The sequence below is a fragment of the Dama dama genome, chromosome 29, assembly GCF_033118175.1.
Source record: "Dama dama isolate Ldn47 chromosome 29, ASM3311817v1, whole genome shotgun sequence".
Taxonomy (NCBI): domain Eukaryota; kingdom Metazoa; phylum Chordata; class Mammalia; order Artiodactyla; family Cervidae; genus Dama; species Dama dama.
The window spans coordinates 59,340,330-59,356,338 of NC_083709.1; the positions used below are offsets into that span (position 1 = coordinate 59,340,330).

Consider the following 16,009-nt stretch of genomic DNA (forward strand, 5'->3'; position numbering starts at 1 on the left):
AAATGTTGCGGGCCAGGAGGGAGTGGCAAGATATAGTCAAAGTTCTGAAAGGGAAAAACCTGCAACCTAGGATACTCTACCCAGCAAGATTACCATTTAGAACAGAGAGATAAAGAATTTCTCAGATAAAAATCAAAAGAATAAAACAATACTAAACCTATCCTAAAGGAAATATTAAGGCCTTCTCCAAATGGAAAAGAAATAATCTATAAGTAAGAGAAAATCACAGTTTGAAAGTAAAGTGATAGTTCCTCAGTCGTGTCTGACTCTTTGTGATCCCATGGACTATATACAGTCCATGGAATTCTCTAGGCCAGAATACTGGAGTGGGTAGCCTTTCCCTTCTCCAGGAGACCAAGAACCCAGGTCTCCAACATTGCAGGTGAATTCTTTACCAGCTGAGCCACAAGGAATGCCCAAGAATACTGGAATGGGTAGCCTATCCCTTCTCTAGCGGATCTTTCCAACCCAGGAATCAAACCAGGGTCTCCTGCATTGCAGGTGGATTCTTTATCAACTGAGCTATCAGGAAAAAAAAACCAGGGCTGCCGTTTTGCACACAAACTGATAAGCCAGTACACAGATTTAAAATTAAATCAAAAAATTTCTATGAAAGTAACAACAATTAAAATGAACAGCAAAAGGACGAACATGAATGTTTTGCTGAAAGTTCTATCTCATTTTCAGTTCAAAGGATTAGTTAACAAAAGCAACCACTCATTGCACACACAATGAACAATTTTAATATTCTAATAGAGGATTATTTGACTTAGTTTCAATTATATAGTCATTAAAGGAAAGAAATAGAAGCAATATAGAGAAGTAACAACATACATTATCACCAAATTGAGCCGACAACCTACATCTAGACTTGAATAGTGTTTTAAAGTCCTGAGTGACAGCAATCTGAAGTTCCAGCTGGGAAACGGTCCCAGGAAGTGTATACACTCCACGGGTTAAGACTTGAAATTGCAGTTTGGGGAGCTCCTGCTTATAATCCCAGGCCAAAAACTAACTAATATATTCATCACTTTGTATGCAAAACGGCAGCCCTGGTTTTTTCCTTTAACTTTTACAATGCTATTTGTTTCTCCTTGTGATTCATAAGACTTCTTAGACCCTGGAGAGGGGAAGGGGGCTGGCCAAGCCCTCAAGGGCTTAATAAAATTCCAAGACCCATTACACTTTCTTACGTAAAGTGCCCCTTAACTTTCCAGCAACAAGTCGTGTACTTATAGGCAGGCACACAGTCCTGGCAAGGTCAGAAGTCAGAGGCCTGCTCTCCTGCTTCTGAAGCCTGAACAAGACTACCTCTATTTTAATTTCCCTAACAATGAAGATATGAAAGAGGACATCAAAGTTATAAAATGTGGAGAAGAGCAAGAACGTATAGATTTTTACTTCTACAATGTGTTTGAGCCTGTATGACTACCAGTCTAAGGCAAGTAGATATAGGAAGGGGTTAACATAATTGAAAAACAGGATAACCACAAATCAAAAACATATAGTAGATTCACAGAAACCAAAGAGAAGAGAACATTAAGTATAATACAAAAGAAAATCAAACCATAACAACAACAGATAAAGTGACAAAGAAGAAATTTAAATTCAATGAGAAAGCAAGGTTTAAAATGGCAATAAATACATATCTATCAATAATCACCTTAAATGTCAATGGTCTAAATGCTGTAATCAAAATACACAGAGTAGCAATTTGATTAAAAAAATACAAGAGCCTACAATATGCTGCTTATAAGAGACCCATTTTTAGGGCAAAGGACACACAAAGATTGAAAGTGAGGGGATAGAAAAAGATATTTCATGCAGATTCAAAAGAAAAGAAAGCAGGGGTCATAATACTCTTATTAGACAAAATAAACTTTAAAACAAAGGCCATAAAGAAAACTAAAGAAGGATACTATATACACCACATCAACAAATTAAAGAATAAAAACCATATGATCATCTCAATAGATGCAGAAACAGCTTCTGACAAAATTCAACATCCATTTATGATAAAAACTCTCCAGAAGCAAGCATTGAGAGAATATATGTCAACATAATAAAGGCCATATGTGACAGACCTACAGCTAACATCATACTCAACACTGAAAGCTGAAAGCATTTTCCCTTAAATCATGAACAAGACAAGTAGGTCCACTTTTGCCACTTTTATTCAACATAGTTTTGGAAGTCCTAGCCATGGCAGTCAGAAAAGAAAAAAAGTAAAAGAAGTGGAAAAGAAATAAAACTGTCACTGTTTGCAAATGACATAATACTATACATAGAAAATCCTAAAGATGCTACAAGAAAACCACTGGAACTCATCAATAAATTCAGTAAGTTGCAGGATACAGAATTAGTACATGGAGATTTGTTGCATTTCTATATATTAACAACAAAAATCAGAAAGCAAAATTAAGAAAACAATCCTATTTACCATGGTATCAAAAACAATAAAATACCTAGGAGTAAACCTACCTAAGGAAAGTACTCTATAAACTATAAGACACTGATGAAAAAAATCAAAGATGACAAAGAGATTGAAATATACTATGTTCTTGGACTGGAAGAATCAATATTGTCAAAATGACTGACTACCCAAGGCAAGCTACAGATTCAATCAAATTACCAATGGCATTTTGCACAGAAGTAGAACAAAGGACTGGAAAAGGTCAGTTTTCATTCCAATCCCAAAGAAAGGAAATGCCAAAGAATGCTCAAATTACCACACAATTGCACTCATCTCACACACTAGTAAAGAAATGCTCAAAATTCTCCATGCCAGGCTTCAGCAATATGTGACCGTGAACTTCCAGATGTTCAAGCTGGTTTTAGAAAAGGCAGAGGAACCAGAGATCAAATTGCCAACATCCACTGGATCATCGAAAAAGCAAAAGAGTTAAAAAAAAAACAAAACATCTATTTCTGCTTTATTGACTATGTCAAAGCCTTTGACTGTGTGGATCACAATAAACTGTGGAAAATTCTTCAAGAGATGGGCATACCAGACCACCTGACCTGCCTCTTGAGAAACCTATATGCAGGTCATGAAGCAACAGTGAGAACTGGACATGGAACAACAGACTGGTTCCAAATAGGAAAAGGAGTGTGTCAAGGCTGTATATTGTCACCCTGCTTATTTAACTTACATGCAGAGTACATCATGAGAAACACCGGGCTGGAAGAAGCACAAGCTGGGATCAAGATTGCTGGGAGAAATATCAATAACCTCAGATATGCAGGTGACACCACCCTTATGGCAGAAAGTGAAGAAGAACTAAAAAGCCTCTTGATGAAGTAAAGGGGAGAGTGAAAAAGTTGGCTTAAAGCTCAGCATTCAGAAAACTAAGATCATGGCATCTGGTCCCATCACTTTATAGCAAACAGATGGGGAAACAGTGGTTGACTTTATTTTTCTCGGCTCCAGAATCACTGAAGATAGTGATTGCAGCTATAAAATTAAAAGACGCTTGCTCCTTGGAAGGAAAGTTACGACCAACCTAGACAGCATATTAAAAAGTAGAGACTACTTTGCCAACAAAGGTCCATCTAGTCAAGGCTCTGGTTTTTCCAGTGGTCATGTATGGATGTGAGAGTTGGACTATACAGAAGGCTGAGCACCGAAGAATTGATGCTTTTGAACTGTGGTGTTGGAGAAGACTCTTGAGAGTCCCTTGGACTGCAAGGACATCCAACCAGTCCATCCTAAAAGAGATCAGTCCTGGGTGTTCATTGGAGGGACTGATGTTGAAGCTGAAACTCCAATACTTTGGCCACCTGATGCAAAGTGCTGACTCATTGGAAAAGACCCTGATTCTGGGAAAGATTGAGGGCAGGAGGAGAAGGGGACAACAGAGGATGAGATGGCTGGATGGCATCACTGACTCAATGGACATGGGTTTGGATGGACTCCGGGAGTTGGTGATGAACAGGGAGGCCTGGCGTACTGACGTTCATGGGGTTGCAAAGAGTTGGACACGACTGAGCGACTGAACTGAACTGAACTAAGAACAACAAAAAAAACTGTAAGATTTGTTTGGAGATATAGAAGACCCTGAATAGCCAAAGCAATCTTGAGAAAGGAAAACGGAGCTGGAGGAATCAGGCTTCTTGACTTAAGACTATGTAACAAATCTATAGTCATCAAAACAATGTAATACTTATCCAAAAACAGAAATATAGATCAATGGAAGAGGATAAAAAGCCCAGAAATAAACCCACATACCTATGGCCAATTAGTCTACAACAAAGGAGGCAAGACTATACAATGGACAAAAGACTCTTCAGTAAATGGTATTGGGAATACTGGACAGCTATATGTAAAAAATAAAAACAAACCAAAAAAATGAAATCAGAACATTCTTTAACACCATACACAAAAATAAACTCAAAATGGATTAAAGACCTAAATGTAAGACTGAGTACTATTAATATAAAATTCTTAGAAGAAAACAGTCAGAACATTCTTGAACACAAATCACAGCAATATCTTTTCTGATCCATCTCCCAGATGGAAGTAAAAACCAACAAATGTTACCTAATTAAACTCAAAAGTGCTTGCACAGTGAAGAAAACCTAAACAAAATAAAAGACAGCTCACAGAATGGTGAAAAAAAAAAAAAAAATGCAACCAAAAAGGGATTAGTCTTCAAAATTTACAAATGGGCAGGAGACCTAAATAGACACTTCTCCAAAGAAGATGTATAGATGGCCAAGGGGCACATAAAAAGATGTTTAACGTCACTATTAGAGAAATACAAAGCAAGACTACAAAGAGCTATCACCTCACACCAGTCAGAATGGACATGATAAAAAAATCTATAGACAAGAAATGCTGGAGAGGTTGTGGAGAAAAGGGAACTCTCCTATACTGTTGGTAGGAATGTAAATTGGTAGAGCCTCTATAGAGAACAGTATGGTGGTTCCTTAAAAAACTAAAAATACAGCTACCATATGATCCAGCAATCCTACTCTTGTGCATATATTCATAGAAAAACATGGTTTGAGAGAGTACATGCACCCCAGTGTTCACTGCAGTCCTGTTTACAATAACCAAGGTATGGAAGAAATCTAAAAGTCAATCAAAAGATGACTGGATAAAGAAGATGTGCTACATATAAACAATGGAATATTCCTCAGTCATTTAAAGGAATGAAATAATACGATTTGCACCAACATAGATAGACCTGGAGATTATCATACTAAGTGAAGCAAGACAAAAACAAATATCATATGATATCATTTATATGCAGAATCTAGAAGAAATGATACAAATGAACTTATTTACACAACATAAACAGACTCACAGACTTAGACAATGAATGTGTGGTTACCAGAGGGAAGGGTAAAGGGCAGAGATAGATTGGGAGTTTGGGATTGACATGTACGTACTACCATATTTAAAATAGATAACCAACAAGCACAGGGAACTCTGCTCAATATTCTGTAATAACCTAAGTGGGAAAAGAACTTGACAAAGAATAGATACATGTATATGTATAACTGAATCACTTTGTTGTACACCTGAAACTAACACATTATTAACCAACTTCAATATTGTGCTCCAATATAAGATAAATTTTTTAAAAAGCTTCCTTACTGTTTAAAAAAAATAACAAGAAAAATCTCAAATAAACAATTTCATCTACCACTTAATAAAATTAGGAAAAGAAGAATAGGGACTTCCCTGGCAGCACTGTGGATGGGAGTCCCCCTGCCAATGCAGAGGACACAGGTTCGATCCCTGGGCCAGATGGATTCCACAGGCCGTGGAGCAACTAGGCCCATGCACCAGAACTGCTGAGCCTGTGTGCTGCCACTACTGTCGAATCCCATGTGCCTAGAGTCTATGTTCTGCAACAAGAGAATCCACAAGGAGAAACCACAGTAAAGAGTAGCCTCCACTTACTGCAACTAGAGAAAGCCCACACAAAGCAACAAAGACCCAGCACAGCCAAAAATATTTTTTTTTAAAAGAAAAAGAACAAACAAAAATCTAAAGTCAGCAAAGGAAGGAAGGAATAAAGATCAGAGAAGAAATAAAACAGATTTAAAAAAAAAAAGGAAAAAGTCAATAAAACCAAGAGCTGGTTCTTTGAAAGTGTTAACAGGATTGACAAACCTCATCAAAAACAAAAGAGAGATGACCCAAATAAACAAAATAAATGAAAAAGAAAACATAACAACTGATACACAAATTCAAAAAACCATAAGGGAATGCTGTGAACACATATGCCAACAAATCTGACAATCCAGAATAAATGGACAAATTTCTGGAAACACACATCCTACTAAAATTGAATAAAAAAGAAAGATAATGTGAAAAGACCAATCACTAGAACTGAAATAGAATCTAATTTTAAAACTCTCAATAATGTATGGCTACCAATGGTATGATGGGGGGAGTGGGATGAATGAGGAGACTTGGATTAACATATATATGCTGCTATGTATAAAATAGATAAATAATGAGTACTTACTGCATACCACAGGAACTCTACTCAATGCTCTGTGGTGACCTAAATGGGAAGGAAATCCAAAAAGAGGGGATATATGCATACGTATAGCTGATTCACTTTGCTGTAGAGCAGAAGCTAACACTACATTGTAAAGCAACTATACTCTAATAAAAATTAATGTTAAAAAATTAAGTAACCACTGGAGTAAAAAAAAAAAAATGCCTCTCTACAAACAAAAGTCTAGAACCAGATGACTTTACAGGTAAATTCTACCAAACATACAAAGAGGAACTTATACTGATCCTTCTCAAGCTCTTCCAAAAAACTGAAGAGGAGGGGACACTCTCAAAGCCATTCTTTGAAGCTATCACCTTGATACCAAAACCAGACAAAGACACCACCAGAAAAGAAATTTACAAACCAGTATCTTTGATGAATATAGATGTAAAAATTCTCAACAAAATATTAGCAACTGAATCTAACAACACATAAAAAAATCACATACCACAACTAGTGGGGTTCATATGAAGTTCACAAGGATGGTTCCACATATGCAAATCAATCAGTGTGATACACCAAATAAACAAAAGACAAAAAACACATGATCATCTGAATAGATGCAGAAAAAGCATCTCACAAAATTCAACATCCATTCATGATAAAAAAAACCCTTACCAAAGTGGGTACAGAGAGAACATATGTCAACATAATAAAAGCTACTTAATGACAAACCCACAGCCAATATAATAATGGTAAATATATATAATGGTAAAAAGATGAAAGCCTTCCTGCTAAATTCAGGAACAAGATAAGGATGCCTATTCTTACCTTTTCTAGTCAACATACTAGGAAGTCCTAGTCACAGCAATCACACAAGAAATAAAAGGCATCCAAATTGGAAAGGAAGAGGTAAAACTGTCCTTATATGCAGATGATGATACTATATGTATATAAAACCCTGAAGACTTCACACAAAAACTACTAGAACTGAAGAATGAATTCAGCAAGGTAGCAGGATATAAGATTAACATACAGAAATCAGTTGCACTTCTTTATACCAAGAAATAAGAAAGGGAGTGATTAAAAAAAAAAAAAAAAACCTTTTTAAAATTGCACCCCCAAAATAAAAGACTTAGGCTTAAACGTGACCAAGGAGGTGAAAGACTTATTTGCTGAGAACTATAAAACATTAATAAAGGAAACCAAAGATGATTCAAAGAAATGAAAGATACCTCATGCTCTTGGGTTGGAATAATTAATATTGTTAAAATGGCCATACTTACCAAAGCAATCTATAGGTTTAATGTGATCCCTAAATTACCAAAAGCTCCAATACTTTGACCACCTGATGCAAACAGCTGACTCGCTGGGAAAGATTGAGGGCAAAAGGAGAAGGGGGCAACAAAGGATGAGATGGTTGGATGGCATCATTGACTCAATGTACATGAGTTTGAGTAAACTCTGGGAGACAGTGAAGGACAGGAAAGCTTGGTGTGCTGCATCCAAGGGGTCTCAGAGTCAGACATGACTGAGCTACTGAACAACAAATCAAATTACCCATAACATTAGGTCTCCTGCATTGCAGACAGATTCTTTACCAACTGAGCTACCAGGGGAGCCCAGAACTAGAACAGATAATCCTAAAATTCATATGGAACCATAAAAGACCCAGAATTGCCAAAACAATCCTGAAGAAAAAGAACAAATCAAGAGATATAACCCTCCAGACGTCAGACAATACTACAAAGCTACAGTAATCAAAACGTTATGCTGTTGCCACCAAAACAGACATATGGATCAACAGAACAGAAGAGAGATCCCAGAAATAAACCCACACACCTATCATCAATTAATCTTCAGAGGAGACACATATATTCAGTGGAATGAAACAATCTCTTCAGCAAGTGCTGTTGGAGAAGTTGGACAGTCACATGTAAACCAATGAAGTTAGAATACTCCATTACATCATACACAAAATTAAACTCAAAATGGCATGCAGACTTAAACATAAGATGTAATACGATAAAGAGAACACAGGCAAAACATTCTCTGACATAAATCGCACCACTGTTTCCTTAGGCTCCCAAGACAATAGAAATAAAAACAAAAATAAACAGGACCTAATCAAATTTACAAGCTTTTGCACAGCAAAGGAAACCATAAACAAAATTAAAAAACCACATACAGAATGGGAGAAAATATCTACAAATGATCTGACCAACAAGGGATTAATTTCCAAAATATACAAACAGCTTGTACAACTCAATAACAACAAAAACAACAACAAAAAAAAAAAACTGAAAAATAGGCAAAAGACCTAAATACACATTTCTCCAAAGAAGAAATACAGATAGCCAACAGGCATATGAAAAGATGCTCAACATGGCTAGTTATTAGGGAAATGCAAGTCAAAACTACAGTGAGGTACACCTTACAATGGTCAGAATGACCATCATTAAAAAGTCTGCAAAAGAAATGCTGGAGAGGATGTGGAGAAAAGAGAACCCTCCTACACCATTGGTAGGAATGTAAGTTGATAAGCCACTGTGGAAAACATTATAGAGGTTCCTTATAAAACTAAAAATACAACTATCATATGATCCAGCAATCCCACTCCTGGGCATATATCCAGACAAAACTGTAATTCAAAAAGATACATATACCCCTGTGTTAATAGCACTATTCACAACAGCAAAGACATGGAAATAACCTAAATGTCCATTGACAGATGAATGGATAAAGAAGATATGGTGTGTATACACATGCACACACACACACACACACACAATGGAACAGTTCTCAGCCATAGACACGAATGAAATAATGCCATTTGTAGCAACATGAACGCAACTAAAGATTATCATACTAAGTGAAGTGAGAAAGATGAATACCATATTATAACACTTATATGTGGAATCTGAAATAAGACACAAATGAACTTATTTATGAAACAAACAGAATCATGGACAAAGAGAACAGACTGGTGGTTACCAAGGAAGAAGGGGCTGGAGAAGAGATAGGCTGAGAGTTTGAGGTTAGCAGATGTAAGCTTTTATGTATAGAATGGATAAACAACAAGGTCCTACTGTATAGCACACAGAACTACATTCAATATCTTATGATAAACCACAGTGGAAAATGAAATTTTAAAAAGAATGTATATAAAATGTATAATTGAATCACTATGTGGACAGCAGTAATAAACACTATAAATCAACTATACTTAAAAAAAAATTTTTAAGGGATCAGAAACAAGTAGTATTTCTTGAGGAAAAAAATCAAAATTCTATCAAGAAGGCTGAGCCTTGGAAAAGAAATCTAGGTGGTACATGATAGGAAAATGATAATTGAGAGAATCAGTTCTTTTGCCAGAGCCTGGAAGGCAGACAATTAAAGAAGGCTATTTAAACAATTACTTCACTGATACACCTGAAGAACGGAAAGGCTACCTACTCCAGTATTCTGGCCTAGAGAATTCCATGGACTGCATAGTCCATGGGGTTGCAAAGAGTCACAGATGACTGAGCAACTTTCACTCCACTCACTGATACAAGTGGTCTGTGCATCTCTCTCCTTCTAGGCAATTGCCTTTTAATTTCCTTCTTTAAAAAGTCCATTTACATATAGCATAGTGATATGTATGTGACTAGCAATAATTACTGCCAACATATCTACAGTTCCCTTGAGTAAGGTCATTAACTCCTCAAGAGCAGCTCAGAGGTAGTCATCATTGTAACACTTAGTTAACAAATGAACAGAGATTGTGAACTTGTCCACTAGAAATGCTAAGAGCAGAATGCCACTCTGGGTCCTCTGGCTTCAGGTCCTATGCTCTCTCCAGCATTCTCGATGACCCTATGATCGGGAGGTCATAGACGGTGAAGAACTTTTTATTTCATGCCAAGGAGCTCAGAATTGACAAAGGAGCTAGACCTCTAGGAGGTCCTTAGAGGGATCCGGTAAAGCAGTGCTTCTCTGTGGAACCCTGAAGAACACCAACGTTTAAAGAGCAGACAGAAGCCTATGGATAAAGCCTCATTCAGTTCTATATATACCTGAAGTTAGGATCCACCGGCATCTCAGGGAAGGGATCAAAGTCTCCAGAAAAATTTCACTTGAGGTAAAAGGCCTTACTTTTACCATTTTCCACTATATTTTCCATATAACATCACCATTTTCCACCACAGGACAGTGACGTACTTGCCATCCCCCCTCAAGCTCCCCCCATCCCCACCTCAATGTTTGGTATTAAACAAGAAAGCCAGTATTCACGGTGTATTTGTTCATTCAAATATGTTTCTGTTCTCCAGAAATGTAAGTGTTATCTGAAATATAGTAACATTTATATTGATTCCACAGCTTCTATAAACTTTAAGACAAGAAAAACAATGCAAGAAATAATCAACCCTTACCTTGCGATCTTAAAAGTAGGTTCCCCTTTTCAGTGTAGTTCATCAGAGTAGTCCTTAAAGCTGTGAGCATGAGGTCTACCACTCCATTCTTCAGCTGCTAGTGTTTCCTCTCTGTACTTACTAGTGATGTGCCCCAGCTTCATTAGTGAGATTTTCACTGTTGGAAGTTAGGAAGCTCTGCTTGGGAAAGAGAATAGGAAGAAGAAAAAACCAATAAACTATTTAAGAATTAAGTGGGCTGTAGCTTTCTTGTCTACAAACTGGTAGGTATCACTAAGGTATTTCCCAATGCTATATATTCCTACCTGTATTTGATTTGCTGAGAAGTGATAGCAAATGTTGAGTCTGGGGCTTTTCCTACAATTTCCTACTCAAAACCATATATACTACAGCATACATTAGCAAACATTAGAACATATGCTTTTATGAAATCCAGCTGACCAACTGATTTATAACCTTGTTCCTTTTTTTTTTAACAGAGAAAAGTCTTTGCCAGAAGTGCAATGAAAACTGCAAGACATGTACTGAATCTGACAACTGTACAGAATGCAGGGAGGGGTTAAGGTAAGAGTGTGAAAGATTTCACCAAGTAACATAGCCCAAGGACTTCTCAATAAATTTTAAAAAAAGAAAAAAAGTAAATAGGTAATCTCTTATAAGTCACCCTTGGTTTGACTCCCATTCAAACACTTGATTGTTATTTGCATTATCTCTATCATTTTATGTGAAAAATTGGATGCTATCTTGGCTTCAGAAGGTTTATAAGCCAAATAAAATTCTCTTTAGAAAAGAAAACTCAACTACAAGTAAATAAATGGCCATTTGAGAGACTTTCTTTGGGCTTTTTGACCGGCAGTGTATCAGTCAAGGATTACTGCATAGGTAACATCAATGAATTACATTTAATCCCCCTGATTCATTCCTTTGATGGTCGAAACTATTCCCTTATCTTTATTATTTCTCTCCATATAGCCAATCATTGTCTTATCTTAAGCACCTCAGGCTGGTTCCATTATGCTGTGGTATGCACATAGATTTAATACCAGGAGATGTCATCCTTGAATGGATGAGACATGCTCATTGCTAAAGTCAGACAGTTGATAGATTTTGAGAGAATAACACCCAGCTCAAGTGACTAGGTATTCTTGATATCCTTAAAGAAGGTCGGATCATCCCATTCTGAGTGAGGGGCTGGACCCTGGCTTTATTACATAAAGCTAGAATTCTGTTCTATTCCATCCCTTTTAAGAGTTCCCTGATGGCTCAGAGGGTAAAGCCTCTGCCTGCAATGCAGGAGACCTGGGTTTGATCCCTGGGCTGGGGAGATCCCCTGGAGAAGGAAATGGCAACCCACTCCAGTATTCTTGCTTGGAGAATCCCATGCTCGGAGGAGCCTGGTAGGCTACAGTCCACCAGGTCGCAAAGAGTCGGACACAACTGAGTGACTTCACTTAGTACCTCTATTTCCACTTTTGATCAAAGGCACAATAATCAGGGTCTAGGCAGTTTCTAGGCAGGCAATCTTTTACATTAATTAATAGGGGAACATAATTTTTGTTTAGATTAATTGATTATTTGTGGCTTTCTTTTTTCCCCCATAAATGCATTCAGTGTCCATTTGATTTGCACCTTTCATCTCAAGACCAGTTTTGTTAAATATCAGTCTAGTCAGCATTCTACTACTTTTTTGGAGAAGGAGCAGACTGTTATAATTTTTAAAAAAGGAAGATAAATGTGGGCTTAAATCTTTCTCTGCCATTTATCAGCTGTGTGATCTTGGTTAAGTCCGTTCACTCCTCTGAACTTCAGTTTTCTCATCTATAAAAGGGTAATACTAACCTCAAAATTGCTGGATTATGATAAGGATTAATTGTGATAACATCTATAAAGCACTTCTTCCAATATCTGACACTGAATTGGCCCATGAGAAATAGAAGATCAGGATTATTTTCTATATTTCTTAGGGAACATTTTATAGAGTAAAAAATGTTCTCTAATAGAAATGAGAGCCATATATATTAATTTTAAATACGTAAGTAGCCACATTAAAAGGAGTAAAAAGATACAGGTGAAATTTTAATGAAATCTTTAACCAGATATATCAAAAATATTATTTCAACATGTAATCAATATAAGACAATATGAAAGATAATCAGTGAGATATTCTATATTTTGTTTGTAGTGCCCAGTCTTCGAAATCTGGTGTGTATTTCACCCTTAAAGCACATCTCAATTAAGACAGTAATTTTTTGAGAAATACTTGATCTGTATATAGATTTTATAAAAATTTAGTTGAAGTAGATTTTAGACAGCCAAGTTGTTCCACACTTATTCAAAAGTTTTCTGATAACTGAATCAAGTGCCAATTTGTAAGATTTAGAGTGAAATGAACGAAAATAAAATGTTAAATTCTGTGCCTTGGCCTAACTAGCCACATTTCAAGTGCTCTCGAGCCCACAGGTGCTAGAGCATGTGGGACAGCACACATCTAACTCAGCTGGCTCATCCCAGCATGAACCCAGTACCAGGTTCGCTTACCTCGCCACCCCGGGAGTGTGGAAGTAGCAGAGTGCATCGCAGTTCCCAGGGGTGCGCTGCCGCACGTCCCCTCCTCACATCCCCTCCTCACACACTGCACCCTCTGTCTCCAGCTGAGCAAGTGACAGCCTCAGAAGTAATTTCCTTTGGTAGAAAAACAAGGCAACTTGAAAAAAAAAAAAAACTTTGATAAGTTTATCAGTGGTCCTGTTTCCTCCCACAAAAGGATTCATCTGATGCACTGTCCCCTTTTTCCAGCTCTACCAAAAGGAAAGGGATTTTCTTTTATTGGCTTTTTAAATGACACCTCTCTGGCCAGAAGAGATCTATGAATGAAATACACTTTCTGTCTTCTTGAGGCTCCCTTTGTTTTTCTTAGGGGCTTCTAGGGTTGACCATTTTGCCTCAAAAGACCTGTAAATTTTTAAATAGTGGCTAAGCAAACAAAAATATCTATGCATAAAATACTAGAAGGATATGGATTAAAATGTGAACAGGACTGTTTGGGATTCTTTTTCATCTACTTTGGTTTTGTTCTTTCCAAATTACTTTAAAGAGAAAAATAATATATAAAAATATTTATATACATATATTATAAAAAAATAAAGGGAAAACTGAATGTTAGTTTTTAATAGTATGGTCCATATACAAAGCACAATCAAGTAACATGTGAATTGCAGCAACGTAGAGAAATGTATTTTCTGTAAGAACACAGAAAGCATTTGACTCTGTTGCTTAGATACCCATTTTCTAGAACTGTCTACTGGGTGACATGAGGTTATGGTAACAGTCTCACTACTGAGTTATTCCATGAGTAATGTTTGTATATTAAATGCTGTAAATTTTAGACATTTGTTTTTAAGAATCAATCTGTAGGCTATGAAAAACCTTACAGGTGATAAAAAATTAGAAGAAAAAAAATACACCTTCCTCATTCGACATTCTAGCAACATATTAGGTAATGCCTAAGAGTGCTATTTAGGGAAAACACAGCACAGATAACACCTAAAAATACTAAATAATAATGTAACTAAGAAAAGTTGAGATGTTTGATGAAGCAGCAATATAAATAATTTTGCCAAATATTTCATCAGCGTTTAATAAATGAAGCAATAGAAGCAAAAGTATGTTAGGATTCTCTTGTTTCGGTCCAAGAGAAGAACTAAAGTCAGAAACAGTTAAAATTTTAAAAAGGCTATTCCTGGGAATTTGAGCTGAGGGTTGGGTGGGATAGTTGTACCCTTCTATTCAGGTGTAATTCATTTTACCACGTATTCCTACGACATATGCAATTACAGAACAACATTGATCGTGGAGTAGGTCTAGGAGGCCTGGGATTGGTAGGCATATTGTTAGCTAAGGTGATTGTTTTGGTCCATAAAATACTTTTAAAAACCTCCAGGTTGAAAATGTTGAGTAAAGAAAAAATGTGTCAGCCAGCCTCATCATTAAGAGGAATGTCCTCCAAACTTGCAGCACATGTGTAGGCTACAGACTTATTACAGGCACAGAGAAGCATTCAAGGCATCAGGAGGAGAAAAAAGAGGGGACAGGGGCTATTTCACCTGCTTTGAAGTTCTCCCCAATCCACTGACCTCTGGGGGAAACTATGTGGGCTACATACGGCCCTGGGGAGTCATGACCTCTTTGCCCGACCACAGCCGTCTGTGTGTTCAGCCTGCAGGGGTCCCGGTGTGCCATCAGCTGTGAGGACGGATGGTACTTCAACGGCCAAGACTGCCAGCCCTGCCACCGCTTCTGCGCCACCTGTGCTGGTACCACCTCCCCCGCTCCTCTTGTCTATTCCCCTAGCTCTGGTTTGGCTTTCGTTTGTCTGTCTTTATCCATCAGTCATGCACACCCTCTTAGTAATTTTTCTTTTAAATTAGACTTACTTTTCTAGCTTTACTGAGGCATAGCTGACAAAAATTATATACTTTAAGATGTACGTGTGATGTTTTGATATACATAATACAAGGTAATTAACATATTCATCACCTCACACAGTTTGTGTCTGGTGAGAACACTTAAGATCAACTCTCTTAGCTGAGTTTTGACTATACAATACAGTATTAACCATAGTTACCACGGCGTACGTTCGATTTCCAGAACTTATTCATCCTGCATAACTGAAGCTGTACCCGTGGACCCGGGTCTCATTTCCCCACCCCAGGTCCTCGACAGCCCCCCTTCTACTTCCGCTTTCAAATGTTTGACTTCTTTTTTAGAGTCCACATTTATGTGAGATCATGAGGTATTTGTCTTTTCCTATCTGGGATCGATTTTAAATGTAACAGTAGTACTCAAACTTCTGTGTTGAAAATACATTCAAAGGAAGCCAAGGGTAGATGCAAGACATGTGCAGGCAACTTCTTGATAATTTTAGTGTAAATGTTGGAGAAGCATGGAGCTCTTCTGACAATCATCATGTGTTCTCAAACGTCAGTCGTCGGCAGCCTCACCTCACTGAAAACTTAAAATGACCCAGCGATACCTCCCTTCGCTTTCAAAAGAGGTTTGATGTTTTTTGGCACATGGGTTCCATCTAAAACTGAAGCAGTTTTCCCCCAGAGAACATAAGGAAAAGCACAAATGTCA

The 16,009-nt window shown here is 37.3% G+C and overlaps 1 protein-coding gene across 9 annotated transcripts in view; it reads left to right on the top strand.

Annotated features, from left to right (window-relative positions):
- Positions 1-16,009, top strand: part of PCSK5 (proprotein convertase subtilisin/kexin type 5) — a 494,109-nt gene that overhangs the window by 323,593 nt on the left and 154,507 nt on the right. For all 9 annotated transcript variants that reach the window (XR_009691159.1, XM_061132953.1, XM_061132954.1 and 6 more), the window contains exons 17-18: positions 11,353-11,437; positions 15,089-15,186. Coding sequence is in view for 8 of the 9 variants with exons in the window: in XM_061132953.1 (XP_060988936.1) it covers positions 11,353-11,437; positions 15,089-15,186 (183 nt within the window). In the remaining variant the exon portion in view is untranslated. The remainder of the gene's footprint in view (positions 1-11,352; positions 11,438-15,088; positions 15,187-16,009) is intronic.